The sequence below is a fragment of the Apteryx mantelli genome, chromosome 27, assembly GCF_036417845.1.
Source record: "Apteryx mantelli isolate bAptMan1 chromosome 27, bAptMan1.hap1, whole genome shotgun sequence".
NCBI classification, from domain to species: domain Eukaryota; kingdom Metazoa; phylum Chordata; class Aves; order Apterygiformes; family Apterygidae; genus Apteryx; species Apteryx mantelli.
In genome coordinates, this window is record NC_090004.1 from 4,940,722 (window position 1) to 4,965,486 (window position 24,765).

General features: G+C 41.6%; 1 protein-coding gene across 2 annotated transcripts in view; it reads right to left on the bottom strand.

Moving 5' to 3' along the window:
- The window catches only part of MAN1C1 (mannosidase alpha class 1C member 1), a 65,724-nt gene that overhangs the window by 37,990 nt on the left and 2,969 nt on the right, over positions 1–24,765 (bottom strand). For both annotated transcript variants that reach the window (XR_010886431.1, XM_067311322.1), the window contains exon 3: positions 4,954–5,050. Coding sequence is in view for 1 of the 2 variants with exons in the window: in XM_067311322.1 (XP_067167423.1) it covers positions 4,954–5,050 (97 nt within the window). In the remaining variant the exon portion in view is untranslated. The remainder of the gene's footprint in view (positions 1–4,953; positions 5,051–24,765) is intronic.

A 24,765-nucleotide genomic window follows, 5' to 3' on the forward strand; every position in this document is an offset into this window, starting at 1 on the left:
ACTGAAGGTTACCATTTCTCTTCTGGTAGCTAGAATGATGCTAAATTAATATTTTCATCCAATTACCTTTCCCAAGTTAAATATTCAGACATCAACTCCTGTTGCTCCTAATTGAGGTGGGCACATTTCCTGCTTGCCTCATGGTTTCCTAGCTAAATCACTGATGATGGAAGCAAGCAATTATTTGGAAAATATTTGACTAAATGGGCGAGATTGGATGGTTGAAGGAACTAATTCTGGGACACAGTCTTTTGCATCCAAGTGTACCCAGCACCTGAGCTGGTGGTAAAAGAGCACTCCAGCACACTTCACAAGTTCATGTGAAAGGAGCTTGCTGGCATAAGTCCAGTGGAGAAACATATCTAATAAAAAAGCCCATCAGAACTGGTATTATCTGGCAACCTCAGAATAGTCAAGGACTAAACAGGCTCTCAATGCTGAGTTACTCAAATCTCCATCTAGATCAGGCACTGGGCAGGTCACAGTGCAGTGAGAAGGTCTGGTACCAATTGCACTGCATTTGTTAGGGAGAGAAAAACTGAAGGATTCTGAATCCCAGTACAATCAGCAGGGTACTTTTCTAGAGGCCGCTATATATATCCACATGACCACTACTTTTCTTCCCTGGCCTCTTCAATCCCTTTTTAACTTGGAGAGCCAAAATAGCACTATTTCCAAGCAACTGAGACCAATGACCTCCTGTCTTCAAAACAAACTGTCAGGACAGTTCAGGCCAAAGTCCGAGCTGCGTACACAAACAGAGCTTAAGCAGCGACTGATTTTCCAAGAATTGTTACCCAGTCTGCGCAGTCAGCCCTCTGCACTCCATCACCAAGCAGTCAAACGTCGGACGATATGGAGGGCCGTCCTTGAGGACGAACTCTAAATGCCTTATGCCTTCTAGGCCCAGTTGCTGTCAAATCTTTGCCATCCAGTTTTGGTGACCTGGCTGTGTCCTAGATGTGACAGTTGTCACACAGATTCACATCAGAGATTCTTACAGAGCCTCACAAAGATGTACAAATTCAGCAATGCTGATAGAAGCAATGGCTCTGACGAGACAATTCATAATGTTGGGTTTGATTTCAAGTGGGAGAGAGGAAAAAAGGGGGAAAACCTAGTTAACGATTGTGATTTTTACACTAGAATTAATATACTAATGTGCAGTTACGTGGTGAAAAATGACTGTCTAACAACACAGTGAGGTTCCATATTTATTTGCTGTCACTGATTTCAAAGCAAATTGGCTCAGGTTATAAGTCAAAAAATGATTCTTCTGCTGCCAGCACTGCACACTTCATGAGATATCTGAAAATCAGGCTTCTCACCTTATCATTGTTAAAAGACTCTGCAATCAAAATGTAACTGACAATTCAGCTGATGCATGAGCAGAAATAGATGCCAGCTCACTCTCCCATAGCTAGAGAAACTCCGTAAAGCTAACAGGATTTTAAAAACATTTTGTCAGAAAAATAAGTGGCTATGACAGACCCAGGGAGCGGGCAGAATAATAATTCAGCTATCTAATGCTGGATATCACAGTGACAGGTGCATTTCAAGCACTGAGCTACATAATAAGGTTGCCCTCTCCAGAAGCCTCACTCCAAGGAATTCAACATGCTTTACAAACATCAATTAATTTAATGCTCACCAAAGACAGGAGTGCTGAGATGCTGGGGTAAGAAGGGTTAAAATAACCAGATCAGCACTTGGAATAAAACACATGCCTGCCAATCTCTAGCCTTCACCTTTAACTGCAAACCCAACCTTTGGCTCAGCCATGCCATCATCCTCAGATATCACTCCTAAACAAATATGTTTGGGGCCCGATTCTAACAGTGGCCAGGCACCCTGCAGGTCCTTCTCAAGCCAGCTGAAGCTTGGAGAGAAACTCTGCACTTGTACGAAACAATCACACAGGAATCTTGTGGTGAAGATTTTACTCTAACAGAGATCATGCTTCCACCTTAGTAGTGTGCTTTGCCCATTCTCATTGCATCCATTTACAGGGAAATCAGCACACATCTGAAATGGCTGAGAGTTCTAAAATCATTTAGCCCTCCACAATGCATGGAAGGATGGGATGTTCAGCATGGCGTGTCTTATCACAGGCATCACGGAGGAACCAATAATCTTTACAAAAGAACCATGGTTAATGGGTTTGAGGAAAGGGCTTTCAAGTTGCAATGATTATAAATGACAGCAATCAGAAGACTTTTATACAAATAAGCTGTGTCCAGAACACTGGAAAAATCTTGATGCAATTGATGCTCTCAGGGTATGATTTGGAGAGCATCAATTAAAAGGAGGAATGCAAGACCAAGTAACCAGCGCAGACCAAAGCCAAAGTGATGTGCAACACTGCCTTCCAGTGTATGTAGCAGCCCAGCTGCTGCATTGGTTAGTGGGCAAGTCTGGTTTCTGGGTATGAAGATGTAAATTGTACAGATACTCTCCCAGATGTGGGATGCCACCTTCCAAGGCAGAGCAGGAAGGAGATTAACTAGCGTGGAGATACAAGAGGAGTTTTTCTGCCTGTGATTCTCCTGCCATCAGGGTGGATGCAGGGAGGGATGCTAGCTCATGGCTGTTCTGTTGTAAGAGAAGCAGAATGCTACAAAGGAGCAGAAGGTGAATGTTTATTTGTATTTCTACTTTGATTAGAAAGAATATTTGATAAAGAGCAGCTCCCCCACTTCCCTCAGGGTGAGGCTGCTAAACTGAAGGCTAGGCTACAAGTGAGCATCACATCCACAACAGGAAAATGTATCACCCTTCAAGAACTTGATTGCTTGTCATTCACACAAACATATTTGAAAATAGCCCCAAAGAGGTTCTTTCCCTCCCACATGGAAGCAGCTGCAGAGCAATCTCAGCTTAATATTGATACCTCCAGCCTGGAGAATACCAGATTTGCCTACATTACATCTGTAGTTTAGAACAAAAAGATGCATTATGTGGCAGGATGTGGAACAGGCAACAACGAGGGAGAGGAACATTATCCTATCCTAATACTAAACGCTTCTGAAGACAAGAGGGATAGAGGGCTGCAGCAACAGATTGACTAATGCTTCAGTTCTTTACTAGCCACAGCCAGAAGGGGGAAAAGCCTATTAAGAGGCTGAAATGCACCATGTAGCTTCTCTTCTGCAATTGTCTGCAAATCCTTGTGCTCCAAAGTATTTTCCTTGAGCGTGCTCACAGACACATTACAAACAAGCATAAGTACTGCCAATTGTTTTAGCATGATAAATGCATTTAAAAGCTTTCAATATTTTTGTCTGTTTACAGGCACGCTCCTTGAGGAATTTTGACAAGCTTGCCAGAATGGAAAAGTTGCAAAACGCTTAACTAAATGCTGCAGTTAATGCAAATTCTCAAGTAAGAAACCTGGATATTCTTGGGATGGAGTGAGAGGAAGGCAGAAGGACAAACCCGGATCGCCACTCCTGACAAAGTCAGACAGGGCAAGAGCAGTGGCTGGTCACATGCAGCCTGGGCTAGTGCAAGGCATGCTTCCCAAACTGCTCTCCAGGCACCCCAGCGATCATGAATGCAGCTTCCATGCAACTTACAGTGCAGCACAACCACACGTGAGTTAACCCTCCTAGGACTCCTGCAAGAACTAAACAGACAAGCACCTCACCCTGGGCAATAAAAGGACTTGATGGCAGTGCCACAAGTAGAACACAGAGGTTTCTCCCAGTGCTGTGATTAAACAAACCAGCCCTTCTTTTGCCATCTCCCTCAGAACCATCTGCTTTTGCAGTCCAGAGGCCAAACAGGGCTGCTCTACAAGGGTCTGGCCAGCCTAGAGGACACCTGAAGGAGGCTATTTCCAGCAGGGGTAAAAACTCTTCCAAACCTCCACTCTCATGTACATCTCAGCTCCCCAAAGCAAGTGAAGCTTCCTTAGCAGGCTACACTCAGTCTCCACACACAGCACATCTGTGGTCTTAAAGATCACACCCATGTCATGCACCTGATGTAGAGAAGGATTGGAACATCTACAGAATGCAAAACCAGGAATGGGAGCATTTCTTCAAACTTTATCAGCACAATCCCTTTGGATTTCCCCTGTATTTTCCCCTGGGGAAATACAGTTTGCAGATAATTTACTCACTAAAGAACTCTACTTCCACCCTAATCTGGGGGATAATGTCTGTGAAGCAAAGTCCAATTGAAAGAAGCCAAGAGACCTCTGTAAAGCCAGTCTTCCCCAAGGATGGGTGGGAAGGATCTGCTAAAACAGATTCTACTGGCCTTCCTCCACACTCCTCACCATGGTACAACCTGTGCTGAGAAGGCCAGGCTAGGGCAGAGTGAGCAGGAAATGCTTTGAATGCAAATGAGGAAAAAGACAATTTATATTCCAAAGAGTCAACAAGTATCCCACCAGAACAAGCAGGGGAATAGCACTGAAATTATGCAAGTGACTCACATAAAAAAAGGTAATCTGCTAAAGAGTAAAATTATACAAGCCAGTAAGCACACAGTATAAAGAGCCTTTAATATTGATTCACTCATTCAATATTTCATGGAATTCACATCTTGCTCAACAGTGGAGCAATGAGAGAGAAAATGCTCACTTTGGTCAGGTCCTGACATCTACAAGCTTAGACAAATAGCAGCAGCATCAGGTTTGGACTGACTTCATGTTTTAATAAAGACACTGGTTGGTTTTAGCATTGTTCTCAGACACATTTGGTGCTAGATCCGTATACAAAGGTAACATAGGCTGTGGATTTTAAAGATGTCTATAAGAATGAGATTCCCAGCAAAGGGACATGGGTAAGTAACTCCTAAAAGTTGTGTTGAAAGTCTCACTTCTTAAAAATGAAAAGAGATCAAAGTTGTTGCAGATACTTTTCTGCATTGCAGAGAATGCTCCTGACATGAACACGTGATCTTAAAAACGCAATGAACTTGCACTGAAATTAATGCAGAACTTACCAAACATGTTACCGATGTGGCCATTCTTAGTTAGCGGTCGCAGTTCATTTTTTCCTAATGCATATTGTTTGTAGTTATCCCAAGCAAATTTCATCATCTGTGAAAAGAAAAATTGAATTAAAAGTGCTTAACAGAACTAAAAGTTTTATGAACTTCAGCTCTGGGAAAGGATGGGAGCATTCCAGTTACTGCTGAACCTGGCAACCAGTGGCCCATTAGTTACAAAAAACATAGTCTGCACTGAACACGAATAAACATTCCTTCAGGCTGCACTCAGCACTTTGCTATGGAGTCTCAAACCCACTAGTTCTGCTGCAGAATTTGGGACTGGCACATTTCAGAAGTATGACAGTATCCAACATATTGGGCACATACTTTTCCTTTAATCCTGGGCTGTGCAAACTGAGTGGGAATTTTGGAAAGACACCTCCATCTCTGAATTCCTGACCTTATTTGAGGAATTATCAGTATGTCAGAATGGTAATTAAAATGGGATAAAAATATAAGGGTTAAAGCCAATATATCCCTACGCATAGGGCTCTTACCTTCTGAGTTTTCCTATTTTTATGATGCCAACATTGAAACTCTATCAAAACGCAAAACCACAGCCCCAATTGCCCATCCGGCAGCAGTTAGACATACAACCTTGGAAAAACAGCACCTCAGAGGTACACAATGCACTCAATACTGCAGTGAGCAGGGGGAAAAAAACCCCAGATCTTTAAGGACTTCACAGAAACTTTCTTTCTATTAGTTAATAGAATACCTATATAAGGAAGAAGGAGAACCATGACATTTTGATATCTTCCTATCAAAACTCAATAGGGGTGGTAACAGTGCTTTCTTAAGAGAGAGTCCTGCAGATGGGCTGGGTGATTTCTAAGAAATCCCTTCCAACTCAAACAATTCCTCCTAGGCTATTTAGACAACCCGGCCGGGGTCAGCACATTAACCTCTCCCTGAGGACTGCCAGGCAGTGGGTTTGTGCGAGTTCCAACATGCACACACCAGCACAGCTTTTTCTGTCCTCCTGCCCCTTTGGCTCTAGCTGGTAGGAAAAATTAAACTGACAAGTATCCTCTCTTCAGCCAGGAGAGACTAGGACTTGTCATCTCCTACGGAGCACCTTAAATAAAGCTTCCTTTTATAAATCCACATAGCCTGGCTCGGAGCAGTTTCAGTCCCAGCATCTCAGTGACCTGTATGTTCTTTGACACGCTCCTTGGAAAAAAGTCGGATAGCAAAGGAGAAGAAGGTGGCTTTAGAGAATCAACAGTATTCTCCACTGCTGCTCAACAAAGATAAGATTATTCTAAAATGCTTCACTCAAACAAGAAATGTGAGAGAAAATGACAGTTTAAAACAAATCATTTGTCCACTAGAGTGCCTCTGTCTAGTGCCTGCAGTAGCATTTACCACTCTATTTCAGGACCAGAATATGCAGGTTACTTTGGTCTGAAATTCTTACTGTCATTTCAGTTCTTACTTTTGCCCTTTCCTCCTTTGCTGTGTTTCACAGACTCAACATAGCAAGCCTCCGGCAGTATCCTCCTTAATTAGCACACACACACGAAAAGCCACATCACCAGATTTTTTATTTTTTAAACATCCAGCTTCCAAAGTAAAGTTTCACAGGGCTGGTCATATGGACAAGGATAAACATTTGCTGAACTGATTGATAACATTCAGACTCCAACAGCACCAGAAGAAGGAATGTTGGACAAACAAAGTCAACTCGGGTTTTAAAAACTCAGTGTGGGATGAATTAGTCACTAGAGCTCAGTGCTCTGAGGAAACTAAATAATGACCGGGAGGGGGAAGAACCTTCCCTAAAACTCACTCAAACATGTCCCAGTCTTACGACTCAGGGTGTTCATTTCATTTTCTCTAAGTCTCTGGGATTTCTCAATGTCAGCATTATTCTAAATGAGAAGTTCTCATTCTTCACTAATGTGATAGGACAGATCTTTAAGGAATTCTAGACTATCTCTCTGATGGCACCAGGCAAATGGTCTTATGTCTCAGGGCTTGAACCTGAAGCCTACTGCAGGAAAGATGGCATTTCCACAAAGACAGCTCTCCTGCAACGACAGGGCTTGTGTACCAGAAAGAAAAGAGCTGGGCAATCTATTCAGTTCATTGCTCCTCTAAATCTGAGCCGAGGAAGAAGGACCCACCCTTCTGGCACATAAGAGAGCCTGCACATACAGAGGATGTGGAAATGACTATTTTGTTGCATAAGACTCATAACACTGTAATTCTGAATCAGCCTAATTTTAAGCTGACTATGAAATTTAAAGTTATTTCCTTCCCTCAACATTGTTAACCCCTCCATTCCAGAAAGTCAAAACTTTCTTCCTCCAAGTACACAAGAAATCTAGGCATTTCTGTCACTGGCACAGACAGCTTGACAGGATCCAGAGCTGGCTAATGCCTCTATAACAGGCAAGACAACTACCCTGGGTTTCCCTTCAACAGCTGCTTCAGTTCTACAGGGGAGATCTCCTCCTCTCCTTCTGTCTTCTTGCACAAGGAGGGACTACATGAGGCCTGCTAACAGAAACCCCCAAGTGACTCACTTCACACAGGACTCCCGAGTACTATTTGAATAAATAAGTTTATTCTTTATTTGCCTATTCAACCATTCTGAAGTTGCATTTGTCATGGTGTTACAAAAAGTTCCACTATAAAATGATTTCTTGGATAGCCGGGCTGGCTGCAGTGTCTTAAACTTTCCTCCTTTGTTATGCTCTGAGCTGATAATCAGCCAGACAGGGATGGATGAGATTGGATATGCTGCCTAGACATACTAAAGGGTTGTCAGTTCTCCTTTATGTGAACAAAATTTCACTCACTGCTTTTAAATCCTATATATTTGGGAAGTAAGATGCATGACATGGTACCCTTTCATTTTCCGACATCAAGCTTTCCTCTCTCTAATGATGGCCCAGATGCAGCAACTGGAAAAGTTTAAAAGCCAAAAGCATTTGCACCATTCTACCCATTTTGGCTTTCAGCAGCTGTCTTTCCAATCCAAATTTAGCAGTACATCTTCCAAACCACTAAAGAGATTAATCAAGTTTCTAAGAGTGGGGATTCCACATTTATATACCGTACAGAGGACAGATCTAGCTCTTGGGAGTTTTATATGGTAGAGGCTCCAAACGCTAGGCTGAAATTGAAGGGGATGGAGCTGAGATGTGCAAAATGGAAATCAGCATTGTGAGAAGTTTAAGACTGCTTTCTGATGAAATGCCAAGGTTAGAAGTGAATATTTTATGCCATTCTAGCCATGACAGATCACAATACGTCAGCACTAAAATTATGCCATTTTAGATGTGAAAAATGACACCAGAACCACAAAAATTATGCAAATAGATCCATAATTTTAGATTTTGTTCTTACGGATGTGCTGCCTGCCATCTAATAGACAATTATCAATTTGGCCCTGAAATTCTAATCACCCTGTCTTTCAGCTGATTTATAGCACAGATTACCAAATTTGTCAGATTGTGCCTTCTTTTCTATGGTCTGTAAGCCACCTTATTTCTCCGAGACAGTTTCAGCAATCCAATTAGAGTATTCATATTGATGACATATAAGGTAACTAAACTGAATTCTGAAAACCTGCACTATCCCTATCATCATTCAGGCCACTACTTATTCTTGTGCTTTTCTCCCTCCAAATCCAAGAGAGACCTTACTTTCAACCCCCCGGGTATCCCATACGGGCAGCTGCCTGCACCCATGCAAAGCCAGGCACTGAATGCAAAGTCCTGCACCAAGCTGTTTACAGGTTCAGGGTCTTAGTCTACAGCTTTGCAGGTTAACAACACTGCAGTATTTGGATCACACAAACACACTGCAGGAGGAGGCTGGGTTAGAACTGCTCTCAGCACATTTTTTATTTAAGGTACAGAAATACTTTTATTTAGAAGTCAGCTTTAAAAATACTCTCTTTTAAAGCACTGTGCCAAACAGCAAATGATTGTGTCCCTTCAAATGCTGCAGCAGGATATGACACAAGTGTTTAATATTTTCACTGACACCCCAAACTTCTCCATCTGCTAAGCCTAACAAAGATACCACAACTGCACCTACAACATTACCACAGATTTGCCCAGTCTCTCATTTCTGCTTGCTGTTGGCAAGTCTTGCCTCACTCATTTTCTGAGAAAAGTGGTGTCACGTCACCACTGCTCCTTGGTCTGGCAACACTTTTATGACACTAGCCCAGGATTATGTAACACGGGAGCTAATGAACAGTTGGGATTTACAGTTTTGGCCCATGTGTACTACAGTTCTCATCTTCAGAGGTGCCATAACTCCACTGATTTTCAGTGAACTTGAGGTTATGAAAAATCAGAATCCGGTGGAAAGATAGTGGGGAAGAACTTGGACCAAAAAAGGCATTTAGCTAGTTCGGTGATGCAGATAATGGAGAAACAGGGCTCAAGATAAAAACTTGATGAAGGAAGCATTTTACTATAAGAAGATACGCACATCTGATGTTCTTTAATATATGTAATAACTAAGGTACTGAAAACCCATGGTTTAACGTACTTGCAAAAGGCAGAGAGATCAGGGAAGGGGGGGGGGGAAAAATCACACCATCACTTACTTCCCTTCTTATGTTACCATGGACGATTTCAAAACGCAGAGCATTTCCATGCAACTATTTGATTCATTTTATCCATCTATACTGGGATAATTAGTAAATGCTTAAAAGATGAAATCTAAATATACTAACCAATCAGCCCCTTTCAAAAACTTCCAAGAACATTATACAAAGCCATTATCTTTACAAGATAACCCCTTTTGTGGCTGTGCAGCCTTCTTTCTTCAACTCCCCTTCAAATATTTAACTATCAAGCTATCTGAGAAATTCCCCACCTCAAATTACCAGACGGACTTCTCTTCCCTTCTCTGCAGCTGGAGCAAATAGGTGGATGAAGATTAGTTGCCCTATCAGTTTCACAAACAGGACCTGCTCTTTCCCCTCTCTAACCTTCTTGATACCCCAGAAGAGCCCTGTTCTAGTTTTTTTTTTTTTTTTTTTTTTTTTACCTGCAACATAATGGCATATATTTTCCCCATCTGTGTGAAAAATAATTTGCCAGATGACAAGACTGAGGGGAAAAGAGCAACTGACTGTCAGTTTTGCAGCTAGAAGAAAAAGTCTGCCTGAATACATCAGGATAAGCCATTTATACTTTGGCATAATGGTTGATATATATATTTTTTTCCCCCTCACATCAGACTTGCATACACTTGTATAAATCAGGACTGACTGCAAGAAAGGTAATAAACAGTACCAGTGTTTATTATCTGTTGCTGCTTTTACTAATATTACACAGCGACATAGATATCCATACAAACCCCATGGCAAAGTGTTCTAAAGGTTAGACTTAGGTTGAAAATCTTTAATATAAAGCTGAGCAACTTCTCAAATTCCTTCTTTGGGACACTGTCCTTAGAAGTGCTTTTACATAATAGTGAAATAGTAATAAAAAAGCTAAGTGTTAACCCAGCTGATTGAAAGGTTCCATTTAGCCAGACACTAATATCCACAGGCTTTTACTTCATGAGTTTAAAAGCCTGTAACTAGCAGAACGGATAGTGCTGCAGCACATGAAAGACGTTACCAAGCAACCCACAGAAACAGACAGCAACATTGATAATCCATTCTAAAGTAATTACATTTTATAATTAAACATTACTGTAAATCCAATAGATCCCAACAGGAACTTGAGCAATTTAGAGACACACTAGCTAACCTGCCTATTTCAAAGTATCCACATTAGCTTCCTTCTTTGAATAAAACATTAAGGGAAGAGCTGAGATTTTCATTTAAGAGGCCTTCAAACAACTGATAACCATTACACAGCCTCATCTTGGTAAATGTTAATCAGATGTTTCTCGATTTCTGTAACTTTAAATAAAGTATCATTCTTCTTCTTACTGGTAGTGAAGGAGTGATCGCCATTAAGAGTCTGTTACTCCCAAATGAAAGCCCTGTCCTAATGAAAGCACGTGCGCAAGAAAACCCCAATAAACACAATCTCATTGACTCCAGCCAGACAGGGAGCTCCTCTCAGATTTCCATCCCTGACCCTTCCACATACCATCTGGGCCGTTACTGTGTGCCTCAGTTTCTCCATCTCTAACACAGACATCATACTTTCCTCCCAAGGGCATTCGGCATAAAAAAAGAAATAACCTAGTTGTATTAAACAGCATGGGATCAAATTCACTTTGTGAATTCACAGTCAATATTCTTTTGTCCAGTGCTTTTGCAGACCCAGAATCATTTTGCACCAGATGGCAGTGGTAGATTTAGGGTTAAAACTCAACGCCTACCCACATGCACTTGGCTCTAGTGATGATTTAGTACGGCAGTGGGAAGTGAGCATACCCGGTTGAGGTCCCTGACGCGGGAGAGTATAAATTATTCTACTGCAGCTGCATCGACAGAGAAATACACCCATTAGTCAAAGAGGTAATCTGTGCGAGTTAATGCTGAGATTATACTTACAAATATTCTAGATAACACAAGGGCAATTCCTGCTGCAAGACCACTTCCCTCACAACCAAATTTCTGCAAATATATCTTTTGGAAAGAAGCCCAAAGCTCAGGAAAACCTCAGCTCTTTGACAGCTGCCTTTGACGTTGTTCTATCCAATTCTTCCTTAAACACAAGATAAAGGCTCATGTTTCTAAACCTACAGCACCAGCCCAAATGCACCACTGCTCCCACGTGCTCCAGTTCTTTGCAACAGATTCTAAAGCAAATTTTGAAACCTTGTCAACCTACCCTCGTATACATCAGCTGATAGTTAACTGTTAGACAGTAGATAGATACTGTAAATTACTTGCTACATGCCCCTTTACCTAAAAGGTAAATACAACAGAGTAATTCAACCAACAGGTGAGTGGGGCATTGCTTCAAATTTTTGTTGCAAAGTCTTGGCAGCTTGTTTTCAAACAACTTGCATGGATGTTTATGACACTGGTTACTATCACAGCTCATTCTCCCACGCACAATAGCCAAAGACACAGCAGACCACTGCTCAGAAAAAGAGATCTCCATCACTAGAAGTAATGGAGAAATTCCTTATGAAGTTGGGGAAAAACACCTTCCATCACACAGTCACAAAGCACCTTCCAGCAAGTTGCATTAAAATAAGTTTCAGCCTCCTCTTCCTGTTCCCAGAAGGATGGGCCAGCTGAGTAAAGGAGTGCTGCTCAGCTCTGACCTGCAAGGCAGGCATTCTCTCCACCACAGCCAGGAAGAAGGCAGGGCTAGCAGCCTGTTTTGCACTGGGGGAGCAGAGGGAAAAAGAAAAAAAAAAAGAAAGAAAAAAAAGAAAAAAAGAAAAAAAACGCACCACATAGCACTGAGTAGCCCAAGGTCGTTAGTGTTAGTGACAAGGACAGAAATAGAACTCAAGAGTCTTCCTGACTCACAGCCCCTGCTAGGAAAGCTGAATGGAAGAAAGAACATCTCAAAACAAAATTAAACTAACTTCTAATTAAATTCCTAATGCAACTAGATTTAACCGTGTCAAGAGGAAAAAAAAAATAAAGAAATCCTTCAATGGGACTATCTCAGGCATTAAGACTCAGCTGGATCCGGCTGCATCTAAATCAGGAAACGTCAGCAAGAGCAGTTGATTTTGCAGTTAGAGTTTCTTAATGAGATGCTAGACTGTAAGAGGGCGACAATGGATTCGAGAAAAAATTTGCAAGTCTAGAGCAAAGCACAGGATGATTTGGTAGAGAGAAGAGAAAAGCTGTTGTCTGATCTCCTGCGCTTTCCAGAATCAAAGCTTGTGGAAAATTCTAATAGAAATAAGTTATTTGTGTTCTTGACCTCCCCAGCACACAAAAAAAGACGTCAACTTCATATTTCCTCCAAGCTTCTATAATTGATCAAATATATGTTATTCCAGAGCACAACCAAAGTTGATGCAGTACAACAAGGTCAGGAATAAAAGTGATGAAGATTCTTCTGGTCCTAAGCTTATTAGCTCTAACTGCTATTCAAGTACTTGCTGTCATGACGTTTAGAAAACTTGCACAAAAAGGCTATCTGTGCTGTCGAATTTGCACACAGCAGTCTTAGCCCGAGGAGCTGACCCTATTAAACTGGAGGGCCGATTTCTTCCATAGACTGATATTCAAAAGGTAATTTGGCATGTTGCAAAAAAATGGGGTCAGTGTCTAAGGGCAAATCTAACTATAGCTTCTGTGATGCAGATGAAAGTGAAGATGTTGTGCCAGCAACATACAGAATGTGAATGGTGACCGGAGAAGTAAGAGATATAAGAAAGATGAAAACCTGAACAGAGGACACTTCATGAAAGATGAGTTCAAAACCGCAGGAATAATTATATCCTTTGTTATTCCTACAGAATGAAGGTAGAAACAACTCTTTGAGCAACATCTGTAAACATGAGACATCAGAAGGAAACTTAAGCTTGTTGTAAAACACTTTTTGCTATTGTACAGAATTTGAACTCAGGTCTGGTTTACTTCTTACATGTATTTAGATCTCCCTCCAAAAAGATGTGTTAAATAGAATTTTAAGTTGTAAGTATATACCCGTAGCATCAAAAAATGCTTTCAAAAGATAGCAGAATGCATTCAATAACAAAAGATCTGAAATCAAACTTTTTTTTTCTATAAGTGCAGCATATTAGATATTTAAAAGCATGAAAATATAGCTTTGAGCTACATCAAGCTATGCTGTACTTTACCATTATACCAATTTCACGAATTATTATACGTGCTGTACTTTGGAAGTGAAAAGTTGCCATATATATGAATATATACGTACTTTCACACACAAAGAAGCATATCAAGCAAATATATCCCCCCCAACACTATTGCGATGTCACAGATCATTACCTTTACGTTCCAATGTAATGGTTCACTTCACAAGCTGACTTTTGCTAACAAAGTTGCTTATTAGGAGATATTTATCAATCATGCAACAATTCTTTCTACAGCTACTGCCAGGAGTTGCATGTGCAAAAGATGGTAGACAGACCCAATAGCAATACACTTTGGATGACACTTTATTATTTGGATTTTCAAATCCTTTTAACTCAAGGTTGGACAGTCTGTTAATGGCTTTTCTTGGTGACTTTCATTCCTGCATGCTTTGGAGAAAGAAACTGGAAAAAATTACTTACCTAGTAATTGTGCTTCTTCAGATGTCACCTCAGATTCCTCCTCCTGAGTTTTGTGCCTGCAGCATAAACCACGCAGGAAATTCCCCTAGCTCTCAAGATTTTTGGCACTGCCACGTACCTATAGGCTATCTTAAGGGCTCTAACATTTCAGCCATGTCTTTTCAAGCGTGCACAGCATGCAGTCTTCCTAAATCCCTAATTACACGTAAAGAATAAAAATTCTCTTTAAAAACGACCAACCTTCCAGATGAATGATATACAATGATCAGTTAAACAATGACCCCAGCATCCATCAGCTTTTCACCAAAATACCCCCATGTCCAAAGCAAAGGCGGACTTAAACACAAACACCATGCAAGATCATTTTTCCAGAGCTGTGTTATGACAAGGTAAGTCATTTTCTCTTTCCCTAAAGATACCATCTGCACAGGATGCTCATTTCTGGAGAGCCAGAGCCCAAGGGGATGCTCCGAAAGATGCTGTAGCAATAACTAACCAAAAAAAGGCAGACTGCAAGAACAAAAAAAAGTGCAGGGACATTTTTCTTTTCTTTTTAAAAGAAAAACAATAAAAAGAATAGAACAGATGCCAAATAGATCAATTATAAAAAAGGATGTCATGAAGAAACAAAACAGACAAGAGGCTTTGTGTTCATTAGATTGTTCATTAGATTTGTTCATTAGATTTGTGTACATTGGATGTACGGCCATGGCAGGAATACTCTGTAGGTATGGAATATAAGTGCCAGGGGAAAGAGTGAACAGGGGCCAGAGTCTCTGTGCATAAATCTACCACTGACCCATCCTGAGGCAAGTAAATAAAGCCTTGCTTTCCCAGAGCAGAAATATCCTGACAGTTATCACAAAGCCAATTTATGGGAATTACGACGCACCAGAAGGCTGTGGTTCTCCTTATGCACAGGTTGGACAGCTGAAGGGCTCCAGTTCAGCCAAAGAAACATTTCCAAATGGTTTTCAGACATAAAAAGTGAAGATTACCCTTGCATCCTGTTCCAGGATGAAGAGATTTCTCTGCCTGGGACACAGCAAAATGCTTTGGAAAATGAGCGATCCAGAGAGAGCTACTAAATCAACATAGGGAGCCAGGTGGACAACCGAACTGATTCACTCTGCAGTTTGAGGTACAACCTTGGCTAATGGCAATCTGAACAGATTGAACAGGCCTGTTCCAGCATTGCCCTTAAATCTGGAAACAGGAATCACAGCTTCAAGTAGGACCCACACTGTAACGAAAGAATCCTTTTATGTTGGAAAAAACACTGGGGGAACATGCTGCAGAGCCACTGAAGCACGTGAGAGTGAGGCATGCTCTAGTGAGCCCCCAACCATCCGACTGGCAAGGGTCAGTCTGAAAAACGAGTGCAGCCTGGCTAACGGTCTCCTCCACAAGCAACATCACAGCAGATTTCCTGTGCTGCCTTTTCTGTGCAGCAGAAGCCTGCTCCTAGCTCATACCCAGAGTATTTAGCACACTCACAGGTTCACTCCATGGCTCGATATACACGTTTTATTCTTTTCATTTCAGGACCATGCATCTGATCTCCCCCTTCCCTCCCAGCACCAGCAAAATGTGAATTGTTTTTGACACATGGATGGCCCAAGGGCCCAAAAAGCATGGAGTCATAAGCAGATGGGATAACTGAAGGAGGGAAAGAAAGAAAAAGTAAATACAGGCAAGAGTTACCCTGCATCACTCCTGTTTTGCACAGGGAGAAGTGACATAGGGAACAAAAGAAACATCTGTTTGGAAACAGTCTTTGTCTCCGTCCAAACACTGGAAGAGGAGAAAAGACAGAAGCCCAGAATTGCCAGCACACCTTGTGCTTTATCACACTCTTGGATAGCTTAACAGGAGAGATCCAGGATGGTGAGTTTAGTTTAATGATATCTTGCTGGTTCACCTGCTGCCCATCTGTCTTTCTAGTCCTTGCTCGGAGGGACAGATTAGAGCGTTGCTGTCCTCTTCCCTTTCAAGACTTACTTGTGATTTGAACTTCTGAAGAGAGGAAAAGAGCAATTCTCAAGCATTAAGTAGTCAGCAGAGATTAGTCCAATAATTTATCAAAGGTAATAGCTAATAACAGACACAAGAAACTCACTCACAGCCTTCCTATAGCCTCATGCCAGGGTTGTCACTCCACAAAGGTATTATAAGAAATTCTTGGACAACAGTAGCAAATTTATTAGCCAGAGGCTGATGGGACTCCTCCAGGAGTCCTTTGGTCAACCATAAATCATAGAAATCAGCTCGCAAATATTGGATCTTTAATAACAATGAAGTTGGTGGAGTGGATGTTAGAACAATGTTAGAATTCAGCTGGCAGGATGAAGGGACTCGCTTTTATTTAGCCTGACCTCCCATCACAAAAGGTACCAGGGCTTGGCCCTGGCATCTTCCCAGCACTGCATTAGACAGCCATCATGCTACAATGATTAATGAACTGCTGAAAGAATAAAGCAAGAAATGGCAAGTTAGGGGATCTAGATAATAAACTAAAAAAAAGAATCATAAAGTTTCATCAAAATAGAGACAGAAGGCACCTCCTAGGTCATGAACTCCACATCCCTGCCAATGTAGAAGTAGCTCCCACAGTACTGCTTTGGCCAGGCTTCCTTTCAAGTCCTAAACAACAAGCTTCCACTCTATTAAATCTCCACTTATCAGATTTCATCCTAATATTCAACTTAAAACTTTATTGCTTTAAATCTTTGAAATCCAGAGATGAAAGAACAAGAAAAGAAGACAGCTGTCTACTGCTTTATCCTACAACCAGCCAAAGAGTTGCCTTTCAAAAATCCATCTTTTGAATCACTCCACTGTACACCCACTGAGGAAATTGGGCAGATCCACATTCAGAAGGCGACAATGTCCTAGTTATGGAAGGGCTCACTATGGCTCAGAACAAATGTCTGATGGGTAAGATAATCCAACACAACTAATGCTGTTTCAGGACTGAGGAATCCTGACATGGTATCAGTACCAGAGGAAGGCTTTCAAGAAAGCCAAAACACCAGAAATGAGCCAAGGATTTTTTTGGGTTCGTCTAGCACAACGCTGAATTACCAACATAAAACTGTGTCCTTCCAAGATAACTCCAGAAGAAAATGGGGGCTCTGATGGAGGAAGAGCCAGAAACATCCACATTTCCACTGGAAGCTTTTTATTTGTGAGCTGGGCTGCCTCACCCAGAGAGCAGGAGGGTTTCAGGCTAGATGAAACATGATTACATTATAATTACCTTTTGTTACTTTGCAAAGTACAGGGCTATGCACTTTCTTTACTGCCCAGGGAAATCATGTTAACAGAATTAGAGCAAGAACCCAGTTTTAAACAGTTTGCTAGGAAGCTACTAACATGGTTCCAATTCTCAGTACAATCTTTGGAGCCACTGTGCTCCACAAATCAGTGGGATTTATGTCACAGACTTCCTCTGAAACAAGTACAAGCTCTTAGAGAAGAGACATCCTCTAGCGCCTGCTGAACATATAGCTTTACTGTACATCATCATCCTGTACAAGTGCTGTTGGCACAATGAGATGCTGTAGAATTTCTAGATCTCTTGCATTTATTATTCTTTACAGACTTCTTCTGATGATACCATTCTACCCACTGACAAACGCAGACAGAAGAAGAAATTGAACAACAACTCTGTGGCCACGCAATGGAAGTGTTGGAGGCTGGATTAGAACTAATGAGTTCCTGGCTCCCAGTCAATCAAAGCCATCAGAGCAATTAAGTCAAATAAACCAGAGAACGGTTTTCTGCCCGGCTGTCGTCTGCTTGTCCTCCCCAGTAACTTCTGGGCTGGTGAACTTCAGTCGGGTTTGACAGAGGGTAAAGGTCATAAAGAAACTAATGTTCAGTGCAAATTGCCAGCAGGCTGGAGGAGAGAAACCCAACAGCATGCGATCCCCGGCTGGGTACCCCCCACCTTCAGGCCTCCAGCCACACAGCTGAGAGGGGACATGGGAAAGGGCAACGTCCTGCCCATTGGGCAGGGGTAGGTGGCATGGAGGGGACCACAGACAGAGGAAAGAGGCAAGTTACAGAGCACATGCGGGGGGGTCTAAGGATGCACAGGCATTTCAGCACACAGGACTCATCCTAGGAAACCAGGCTCCATTATATCCTCCAACCAGGGAAGAGTTTAAGAAGAAACTTTTCCTTTTTAAACACCGTTGAGATCTCTCCTTCAGTTCTAGTACACAGCAGAGATACACACAAGGGACTCTACATCTCCGCTTTCAAGATAAATAGATGCAAAAGGAAAGCATTAAAGTCACTTCAATTTAATGCAACCTCTAGCCATCACTTACCGTGTCCTCCCAGGGAACGCTGAAATGTCTTAGAGGAAACAGTTGTGCCTCACACTAGCTTGCTGAATTAAAAAAAACAAAACTGTGCCCATTTTACAGAGGTGCATGCTGAATTAGACATTCAAACATATTTTAAAAGACCTGTTTTCTTCAACACAGCTAATGACAGAGGCTACTAGAACGAGAGTTTTGGGGTTTTTTTGGTCTTATCATTTCTTCTATTTCTTTCTATTTCTTTCAGCAAGACAGTAAAAAAGAAATCCCTGTTTATTTCTACTTATATTCACTTTGAGTTTCCATAGTTTATAAAAAAAAGTAGTCAAGGAATATGAAAAGGTATCTTTACAAACAAACAAAAAATCTGAGACTCTGGCTGTTATTCATGCAGTGACTTGCCCACTTTCACACAATGAATCTGTCATCAGGAACAGAACCCAGCACCGAGTGTCCCGTTCTAATTAACAGTAGATGCTTTGCCTCTCTTTACTAAGTGTATAAATGACTAACAACCATCACTTTAAAACATCTGCTATTAATGGGGTGAGGTTGTTATCACCCAGTCCTCCAGCGCTCCCTTTCCTACATTGGTTTGGTCCATCATACACAATACACTCACATTATATATGGATCACTGACACCACTGGCCATGACGATTCCTCTGGAGCCCTTCCAAAACACTGTGTCATACGATGAACTGAAGTGCCAAGAGGATAACTCGATAAAGGCAGCAGTCACAGGAGTGTTTGCTCCACATAGCAAGCCTGTTCACTGAAAAGTACTTTTTGGGGAATGTAAATCTAATCTCCAAGTATAAAAATTAGAATACTCCAAACACAAGATTTCCTTTTCCCACCAATGAAATTAGTATTTTTTCCTGCTTTTTCATTTTGATAGCTTCATATCAGTTTTATGTTCAAAACAAAATCATGGACCAATCTAGGGTACATTTTCATTTCCCCCTTCCAGTCTTTATCTAAAGCCTGAATTGTTTTAAATACCGATGTACATATTTAAAAACACCAAAACAAAATGATAAATTCTAATAGATTAATAGCGCAAAAAGAACATGAATGATTAACATTATCTGGTAAAGTCTTGCGCACAGATCCAAAGGAAAGAACACTATGCACAAAAATCATTCTCCCATTAAGGGGCAGATTTAATCGCTGATTAGAAAGTTAATCAGGAGTCTATAAATATTTTGGCTGGAAAGATGGAATCTCAACTGAGGTGACTGTGTTTTAGTAAATATTTGTACAACTGCATCTACAATCCCCAGATTAATGACAGAACCAGAGAGAGGGGGGACTCGGCCAACCACTGGTATCACGCAGCGAGGCGCAGTGTCCCACATCACCGGGGCAGCCCCACAGCGATGCCACCCCCAGGTGGCCTGAGGCTGCATTCACTCCTGCTCGCTGAGGCTACACGACTGTGGTGAGGGCAGGACATCGCAGACAGGCAATAGGCCGGCTCTGACCCTGCTGTCCTAAATCTCTTGTCTTTATATTTGAGGACATTCCAACAGCTTATGTGTATTTACTGAACTAATCTAGCACTGCATAGGTCCTTCTGTACAACATGCTTCTGTGTGTCCTGGAAACTTGCTGCACCATGTCCAGCACCTGCATTCAGTCATGATCTGTAAATATGTCTAGAGAGGCTCGTGCTCTGACAATTTTGCAAATAGTGCACTGTCTTTAAGTGGCAGTTTATAGGCTAGTCTTACACCAAATGTAGTTGTTGCGGAGCAATTGCTTTCAGTGTTAGATTTTGTAGATAAGAACAAGTGTCTTCAAATTGCACTGTACTTTCAAATTCTGAAATATCCTCAGCTCGAGTTAATATCAGCGTGCAGTAAGATAACATTGGCGTCTTTAAGGCAGGCAACACTGTAGCACGGATCACAACATTTGAAGCATTGTCTGTACTCATGCATTATGTCAACAGAACAAATATATTTTTAGTCAATTAATTGTATACTCTAGAGCCAAAAGAGGCTCAGACAGGTTAGGTCTAAATCTTGTTTGCATGAATCCACTGGAGGCTAGTGGAGCATAAAATATATTGTATGCACCATTTGGGGGATTTACAGTATAGTGCCCTTTTTCATATGTTCAGTAAATAAATGCATGACAGAGAGCATGGAGCGAAGGAAAATTCCAGCAAGCCTAGAGCCAGCCAGCATTTCAAACTGCAGAGAAACTCTCATTGCAAAGGTATTTCTTCCCCCAGCGAAAGAATTAGGATTTGATCACAGGGTACCTGACTGGTTTGAGATCATCATTCTATTTCATTATAATAAGAATTTTACTGAGAACAGTTTTCTTTACTATCAGTGTCCAAAACCAAGGCTGTTAGAAGGCACTGCATTTGTATGTGACAAGCACAAAGGATAAGAGATTTTCATGGGGTCTTAGTGAGAGAGATGGGCATGGGAAGGTGCACTTCCCTTTGTAACTGCAGCTGCTTCTTCTTATGTACTAAAGCCATCAATTGATATGTTGTTTGATTTTAATATTGTCCATTCCCAGATTCTAGAAAGAAAATGCATTTACTCCAAATGGAAGAATAAGCAGTTGCACAGGGCTGGAAAATGGAGATGCCTGAAACCTTTCAGGAATTTACTGCTGGCTTTGGAAACGCAAGGGCTCAGAGACAGCTGATCGTGTGATATGCAGCATTGTACCATCAGGCCGATTGTAACTCAGACTGACAACTGTTTTGAGCCTTGCTTTCAATAAACTGGTGATCTCAATCCAGTTCCCGGTGCTTACGTATCTGCACAAAACCCTCCCCAGAATAACTGCTGGGTGTCTCCACAAAAGTGTGCAAGACCAAACGAGCACCTGACCAGGATGCTTCTCCCACCAGGGGTCAGGGCTGTGACAAATTCAGAAGTGAACAGGCAGCACTTCCCCAGCCCTGCCCCAACAACCTGCTCTTTTCAGCCCACAAGGCATCACTGGTCAGGACTGTCAAAACCACAAAAAGGGAACTCAGCATCCAACACTAATTGACTTTCTGCAAGAGTTCAGCTCCTGATAACATTTCTGTTTCTTGCCAATTAGGTTTTAGTGACAAACTGTCAAGATATTTGTGTTTGAAAGACTGATCTACCTTAATAGATGTCTGCTAATCTGCAAAGTGATGCAGAATAACTACAGGCATGGACTCTGATGGCTTTCTCCCTTTAGGGTCTTATTTTTGAAAGCAAATACATCTTTAGAGCTGTGCTAAGAGGACAGCAGACAGTGAGGTGAGGCAAATGAAAGTAGAGACAGAAACAAAAGCTAGGATAAAAAGAATGGCAGTATAAAACAATCCAGTTTCAGTATTACAATCCAGAAGAAATGAATGTGTCAGACCCAAGGGTACAATTCCAGCAGAGGACTAAAAACCTGACTGAATTTGACATATCCCCTCACTTAAAGGGACAAAGAATACTGTCAGGTTAAGGTATTAGGTGTTTGCTGACATCAGGTGAGAAAACTTGCCTTTTCCACCTAAGAGTAAGAGAAGAAACAGTAAGTCTCTATTACTGTTCACACCTTTCTCATCTTCATGAGTGAGAGTAAGCTAGTTGGGGTCACTTCATCGATACGGCTTCTAGCTGGTTACATTGGTTGTTCTCAAGCAGCGGACAATCTTCAGAAGGAGGCTGTTCTCTCTCCCTACCACTTCCCCACATCTCAGGCCCATAAAGACCACACAGCAACAAGCATTGTTCTGCTTCATCCATCATCCAGAACTGTCAGGTCAGCTCCAACAGCAAAATCATTATTACTGGTTATGATGCAAAAGGCAGAAACCACACAGTTTGATTTTCCCAGATCTAAGGCCGAGCCTGCAGCAGCAGCAGCTGGAAGGGAAATCATTTTGACTTTTCACTCAGCCAATTTGATCTGGAAATTGTTGAGAGGGAACAAATATGGAATCCCACTGTGGCATTTTTGCAGTCACTTTCTGACTACAACCACATTTTTTATTTTTGAGCATCAGTCATTATTTGGCACATGTTAAAAATTAGCTATTCCCTGAAGCCATGCATGACTGATCAATTACAGAACTAATACTTTTTGTTGGTCATTTTAGGAGACAAATAATCCCAGGCCCTTTTAAAGTTTCCCAACCTGTAGCATGGTGAGCTTGTTATTTGTTTTTATTCCAGTGCTCTTCAAAAAGGTCAGAGTGCCCACAGTACTCAGCTGCCCACAGTAACGCACAGCAGCATATCCCAGGCAATTCTCTAGGTGACCAACGACCTTTTGCAGCAAGTAGTCTATGTAGTACAGGTGCTTTCCTTTTTTCTTCTCAGGGAAACAACTGTTTATCGACTTTGGACCATCTTTAAAAGAAGTAGAACCTAAGAAGTCTGCCCACTCTGCTAAATTATTCACTGATGCAAAGCAGAATACTTGCATGCACATGTCAACTCAAATCACTGCAGTACTTACTTCTCTTAACAGACTTCCACATACCGTTTCAATTTGCCAATCCATCTTTTTTCTTCCTCCTTTTTGCACTACAAGGAAACACTCTTTACAGCATTCAAGTCAGATAAGAATAAGGTAGATATACCCCTGGCCCAACTTCTTAATCTGCAAACAGCTCTGGTGCCCCTAGTGCTGCTCAGTACTTTCCCAAACAGCAGTTAGGTTAAAAGACACCACACAGATTTTGCACTCTGGACATTATCTTTAAAGCAGAAGTATAGTAGGACTATATTAGTCGAGACTTTCCACATAAAACAGCCAAAAAACTAAAGACACACCCTCTTCCTTGGCTCAAGCATCAAGAAGCTTGGAGGCTGGGTGGGAAAGAGGAGATACCTGCTAGGACTCCTGCTCAGTTTGAAGTGCCCTACAAGAGAGTGGAAAGTTCCAAGTCCTCAATTTGGGCATCATCTCTAGTCTTTGATCATGCACCAATTCTTTCTCCTAGCTTTCATCTAGCTTCTGGCAGACAGATGGGGAAGATATCAACAAGCCCCATCCATATCCATCCTCCCTCTGTTCCATTTACACTGACCTGTAAGAGTGTCCTCTGTGTGCACGTGGGGGGGCTTAAGTACCAGAACAGTTTGGAACACATTTTAGCAAATTGTGGTGCTTAAAGCTCTGGAAGAAGGGGGGACGGGGGGGATCTCTACTTGCCGCTACAGCACACAACACCTTAACACAGCCCTCTACAACCAAAACAGCCCTGCTGGCATCTCTCACACCATGTGGTCATATGAGTATTTGCTAACTTAAATGCTGTATCATGACGACTTGACTTATTTTTTCCTAGCAATTTTTTTATCCATCTACTACTTTTAATGCAGCATTTATCTTCTAACCTCTCTTGGTTTGTTTCCTCATGTCTTTGATCCCTGAAAAGAAGGACACACCTTATCTCTTTCATAAGCTGGACCAGCATCCCTTGTTTTGCACATTCAGTCTCATATCTCAGCACGATATTTGTTTCTCTCTCTCTCTCTGAATAAATAGAAGCACAGGCACTTTTAAGGAATAAGAGCTCTGTTTGAAGAGTAATTAGCTGTCAGCATAAAACTAGTATTTATGGATTCTCATCCTTGAAAAAAATCTAACTCTGCTACCCAGCACTGATTATGGCTGTGTTACAAACAGATGGAGCTGCATCCATACAGCTTGCAATAATCCTATATTTAAAAAATAATTAAGTACAAATAAAGAATTGAATTCCACTAGCTTTCATAAATTTGATTTCCAATTTGATTTGTTTGTACAGCATGGAAGCTAGGTTATTCATCAGTATATCATGCTGTACTAGTGTACCTTGAAAGTAGGAGTCTGCAACATATGCAAACATATATATTTCCTACCTCCAAGCACACGAGAGGGCCAGATACTGGTATATGCTGAATACCCTGCAGCCGAGAGGCAGAATGAAAGGATGGTTCAGTCATGCCTGGGATCAGAAAGAAACCCAGCACCCCTGGGTGTGTTGTGTCTGGTTGCTTGGCACAGAAGTTGGAAGTCTACCAGCGGTGCAGCCTCTGTTTTAATGACAGACAAAGATATCACAAGGGGAGCTCTGAAAAACTGTTCTTAAAAGGCGGGTTACGCTGACGGCTTTCATCCAGAGCATTATTCTTTTACTTCCTTCTCTGTTCAACCAGGGGCAGCATCTTTGCTGAATACTTACACCCCCATGAAGGAGCAAATACAGGAAATTAATACTCTGCTTAATTAAGTCTTCACATTTAACTTACTGGCATCTCTTACCATACCAAAATTCACTCCAAGTTTGT